General features: G+C 38.6%; 1 protein-coding gene across 2 annotated transcripts; it reads right to left on the reverse strand.

Annotated features, from left to right (window-relative positions):
- Positions 1 to 1,908: 1,908 nt before the first annotated feature.
- LOC113133267 (C-C motif chemokine 3-like) lies at positions 1,909 to 3,594 on the reverse strand. Of its 2 annotated transcripts, none has more exons than XM_026311958.1 (4): positions 3,530 to 3,594; positions 2,516 to 2,626; positions 2,308 to 2,434; positions 1,909 to 2,179 (listed from the first exon to the last, which is right to left on the reverse strand). In XM_026311958.1, the coding sequence occupies exons 2-4, from the start codon at positions 2,577 to 2,579 to the stop codon at positions 2,071 to 2,073; spliced, it is 300 nt and encodes a 99-aa protein (XP_026167743.1). In that variant the 5' UTR covers positions 2,580 to 2,626; positions 3,530 to 3,594; the 3' UTR covers positions 1,909 to 2,070. The 2 variants fall into 2 exon arrangements, with proteins under 2 accessions (XP_026167743.1, XP_026167742.1); XM_026311957.1 differs by having other exon boundaries at positions 2,516 to 2,735; positions 3,530 to 3,551.
- Positions 3,595 to 5,317: the final 1,723 nt, after the last annotated feature.

Genomic DNA, 5,317 nt, shown 5'->3' on the forward strand with positions numbered 1-5,317 from the left:
GTCAAGATGGGGTGCTGAGTGTAGATTAATGAGAAATAAAATGAACTTTTTTGATTATGGCAAATGGCTGCAATGACACAAAGAGTGAAAAATTTAAAGGGGTCTGAATACTTTCCGTACCCACTGTATATAACAATGATTCTCAATCCTGGTCCTCAAAGACCCCTGCCCTGCTTGTTTTCCAACTATCCCTGCCTTACACACTGCTGATTACCTGGATCACGTGTGTTCAGACAATCAGAATTGGAAAGGGCAGAGATAGTTGGAAAACAAACAGGGCAGGGTGCCTTGAGGACCACTGACATACAAGATGAAACTCAGACTGCAAAAAAATTCAGACTGCAATACAGAATACCATAATTTTATTTTTTTATTCTGCCTATATACAAAAATGATTAGTCAACTTGGAAGAGCAGAAGATCACCAAAGGTTTTACAGTCCATTTTGAGGGATTTTAAAACCTCATTGTATTATTGTCTGCTCATCAGGCTGATGAATCCTGACCTGAGAGTCTTCATTTTACAGTGTGGACTTCTGAGTTCACCAGAGCCTCCCCATCATATGCCACATCCCAGTCTTCTGCTGGATCACTGCTAACCCACACGTTCTCCCTTCACAAATCATTCAGATGCTGCTTTGCATCATTTCTCCTGTAAAACCATCAGCTGCTGGTTCTCTGTTTGCTGTCAGTGTCAGTTGAATGCAGGCATCTGGACTGACATCTAGTGGGACTAATCAAACGTGCAGAGTATCTCTGTTAGCTGATTGCCTTATTTTCTTAGAAGCTATGTGATTGGGGGAACATTGGTGTTTTGCAAAGTTTCAGGTCTGTCGCTCATGAAAACAGGGTCAGAAATGTGATCTGACACTGCAAAAATGAGTCGAAACACTGAAAGAACAGAGTTAAATATTTGCAAAGCATGTTTTAAAACTTGAAGAGGCTAATTTGTAACACTGAAAAGAATGAAGCATTTTTATTTTCATAGGTTTGAATCATAGATTACAGTTTTGAAACCAAAATGTTCACATTTAAAATGTATTTTCAAACATTCAAATCTTAGTTTTCAGTGTTGCTGATTCTGAACCTATTCTCACCTCTATCTCCAAGGGAGCGCCCAGTCACCCTGCGAAGGAAGCTCATTTCAGCCGCTTGTATCTGAGATTTTGTCCTTTCGGTCCTGACCCAAAGCTCATGAGCATAGGTAAGAGTTGGAACGTAGATTGACCGGTAATGAGAGCTTCGCCTTTTGGCTCAGCTCCTTCTTCACCACAACAAACTGGTACATCAACTGCATTGCTGCTGCCGCTGCACCGATCCATCTGTCAGTTTCATCCTTCCCTCACTCGTGAACAAGATGCCAAGGTGTGCTATTATATTTCTTTTAAACTTAAAGGTCAGTTTATACCCAAGTATAGGCCCACATGGTTTGTACTGACAAGTACACAGATAAATCTAAGTGTATTTGGTCTATACTTCTACATTAATCTTTTGATCAAGATATACTATAATTAAGTTCTTGCCCTACAAGAGAAAAGCATTTTTAAGTCACCTATCATGAAGGATGTGCCACTGTCAGCCTTTGAGCAATTAACTGTGTTTCACACCTGTAGGGGAAAATCTATTATATGAACTTTGTGGAGAGGTTTTTAGCACGAATTATTGTCACCTGTTTGTTCTTTTGCATTTCTGTCTAGAACACCTCGACTCATTTAATCAGTCTGTTCCCTTCTAGTGACAAAGATAGGCTCTGGCAGCGTCTGTATCATGCTGATAATACTGTATAAAACCATAGAACATTGAGTTGGTAGGTTTTTTAGCACGGTCAGACAACACTTTGTTCAAGTTTGTTTCTAAATCTACCTGTAATACAGAACACAAACAACTACAGATAGTATATAAATTGGTTTAATTTGTAATTTATAAAAGGTCTTAATCAGACATGTTGTCTAATCCTAATCAGTACACAAAAGCAATACAGTTCAATACATAAATTTCATTTATCACAATACAAAGCAAAAGTCTTCACACTATTAATCATGCAAAATCAGAGTATTATACAGAAATAAAGTTCAGTTCTGTTGACCACTGCCCGCAGCACTGTGGAAGCTATCGTAGACATTCTGAGCCCACTGGAAAGCCTGACTGTAGCAGATCTGTCTACCTCTAATAGTCTGGACTCTGTAAAACACACAGTCGAAACTTAGTTCATCCATGACCTGTTATTCAGGTGTTAATGGTAGAATAATTAGTCATCATTTCAATACCAGTTTCAAAACAGCAGGCAGAAGAATGAAGCAGGGACTTACATGAACGCCTTCTTGACACAGGAGTGGTGGGTCTGGGTTATCCTGGCCACAAACTTTTGTGGTATAAGTTGATCAAAAAACCTGAAGCAGCAGCTTCCAGGTGATGTGGCGATCTGCACTGCTGCAGCTGTTAGAAAGTAAATGGACTGAATCAGCACCGACATGTCAATGAGAACCAAACACGCTGAGGCACAAACAGATCACTCACGCTGGGCATCGCAGCAGCAGGCAGAGAGCAGCAGCAGGACCAGAGTGAAGCAAAGAGTCTTCATGATGCTGTCAGTGAAATTGTGAAGATGATGGTGTTGCCTCCTCAGCCCTGAATGGGATTTAAATCCACGAAATGTACGTGACATCACCCTTTCCATCCACAGTGGACTTTACCACAGAACATCAGGGCAGTTCCCCTACACCTCCTCAGCTTTCCACTGACAAGAAATACTAACATGCTACTGTCATCTCGATACGGGAAGGAAGTTACAGTCAAGGCCACAGTGCTTTTTTTATATTTACAGAATATGAAATCATCTCCACAGAAGAGTCATTTATCTTATCTGAAACTTGGTTTATTTTCAGCCAGGTAATCGTTGCCACTTAAAAAAGTCCACCACATAATTTATATTTAGATTATACTTATTTTAAATGATCTCTTTTTGGCTTATGTAAAATATCACTAATCACTGTTCTCCTTAAAATAAAATAAACTTATATTTATCATATATCTTATATCATCATTTCACATTCTCCTATTGTAAGCCATCCATTAGCTACTACTTATCCAGTGTCTTTGGTGGGCTTGAGCCAATCACAGATGATATACAGACATAAGTACGAAGAGACAGACAAACACTCACACTCACATTCAGACCTACAGGCAATTTTGGACTGTGGGACGAAGCTGCGGTACCTGGAAAAAAATCCCTACAGACACAGGAAGAACATGCACACTGCACAGAGAAGGTACAGGGTACGGGCAGCATTGGAACTCAGAACCTCCTGACTGTGAGATAACAGTGCTAACCATGCCACCCCTTCTCAAAATCCCAGTTTTACACTTCCAGAAGCATATAGCAACATGGCTTTTACATGAACAACTTTCTATCATTATTCTAATGTAAGCTAACCAGCTGCTAGCTGTAGATAACATATGAACAAATTGGGAATGGCCCTGAGCTTCTTAACTAACTATGATGCTGTGTAGGTCCCAAAATATCAAACTAACCTTCCAATGCGTTGAACCGAATGTAAATTACACTTGAGCTATTGTTACTCTTACAGCTAAAGTACCTTAAGTGTAACATGATCTAAAATTAATCTTTAATCTAAAGGTCGATGATTTACGGAGGTGGTTGTGGTTTAAACTGCAATGTGCAAAATTCCTACAGGACAAAAATACTATTCCTTCAGTTCTGTAATGTGGGGGTTGACTTGACTGTACAGTAATATTTAGAATAGGTAATTTTCAAGTTAATCCAGTGTGTAATGGAAACATGCTGCCTATATACTTTTGTCCATATTTACTGTTATGCCGCTGTACCATGAGGCAGTGCATGCAAATGCGTGTAATGGAGACCAATATGATAGCGATACTGAGGTTTGAAAGATCTTATCATAGCTGGTGTCAAATGTGTGCACCAACCCAGGGTTAGAAATGCATCTCTGACCTAATTCTAGCATCTTTGTGCATGTTTTTGCAACCCCAACAATATTTTGCTGGTACTTTATCAGCTGAAAAACAATGATATCCATCATTATTTATAATATATATGCAAAACTAAACCTTTACTTAAAGGATAAGGCAGTTGATTTTCTGTGTTTTTATTTTCTACACATCACAAACAGACTGAAATCAATACATTTCATGTTATGTGATGTTTGTGAATCCAGACCACAGTTTAGACTGTTGGTCTGTGCCATTTACCTCCACTGTTGTTTCAAAGCTAGTAGAACGAGACCAGTGAGGCACCCTGCTATACTGGGCGACATGGCTTCTTCACAAAAAATGTGATAATGATCTCTGCTCGGTTTACACTGCTGCACTAGTGTCATTCTAATGCCATTCAATTTAACAGAATACATCCATCCATCATTGTGTCTACTGGTTACACCAGTGATTTTCCTGCTAGAAAATGATACGAAAAAAGTCTTCTGAATATGTATTGTATATTATGTGTATTGTAGCCTATTTATGACGGTCTTCTGATAACAAAGCTGCATCGTGGAGGTGGGGTTGTCTGTGGGATGGGAGAGGTGAGGCTGGTAATATCAGGTGTGTGTGTGTGTGTGTGTGTGTGTGTGTGTGTGTGTGTGTCCGTGCGTGCGTGCGTGTGTGTGTGCACAGCATAGCTGGGACTAATATGCTGATTATCTCTGCCTGTAGATGAAAGCCAGCAGAGTTGGGGATCAGTAGCAGTACTATTACAAACACACCCTCCTTCCTGCTACCAGGCACAAGAACAATCTTCTGGGGTGTGAAGAAGAGGACAGACTGAACGATACTTTGACTGCCTGTTTCTTGAGATGGGTTTTATGAAAGTTAAGTTGTATTTTGTTTTTTTTTTTTGGTTCATTCTGTAGCATATTTATTATTGTTCTTTATTCTATTTTCATTATATTCTATATATATCTTTGTGTGTGTGTGTGTATATATATATATATAAATTTATATGTCTGGAGGCAGATGATTCACTGTGGCGACCCCTGAAGGGAGCATCCGAAAGGAAAAGAAGAAGATTTTCATTATATTCTATATTCTATTATATTTTAATAATTTTATATTTTTCAGGAGTGTCTGTGTGTAACTGAGCTACTGTTACCAAAGAATATCCCTTGTGGATTAATAAAGTTTATCTAATCTAATCTAATAATAATCTAATTACATTGCTTCATATATCTTCCACAAGTGTGATAGTTCTTTAAGAATGTACACTAATTTTACACATTAGCTGAAAGAGTTGTTGTTTTGGATTTATATAGGTCTAGATTATTTCATTTAACAAACAGAATTTTT

The sequence above is a fragment of the Mastacembelus armatus genome, chromosome 6 (genome assembly GCF_900324485.2).
Source record: "Mastacembelus armatus chromosome 6, fMasArm1.2, whole genome shotgun sequence".
Taxonomy (NCBI): Eukaryota; Metazoa; Chordata; class Actinopteri; order Synbranchiformes; family Mastacembelidae; genus Mastacembelus; species Mastacembelus armatus.

Bases quoted from the DNA above. Each gene is read 5' to 3' on its own strand.
- LOC113133267 (XM_026311957.1), bottom strand. From the start codon at position 2,675: ATGGAAAGGGTGATGTCACGTACATTTCGTGGATTTAAATCCCATTCA. The intron at 2,435-2,515 runs GTGAGTGATCTG...ACTTTCTAACAG, and splicing joins CTGCTGCTGCGATGCCCAGC to CTGCAGCAGTGCAGATCGCC. The intron at 2,180-2,307 runs GTAAGTCCCTGC...TGTGTTTTACAG, and splicing joins TGTGTCAAGAAGGCGTTCAT to AGTCCAGACTATTAGAGGTA.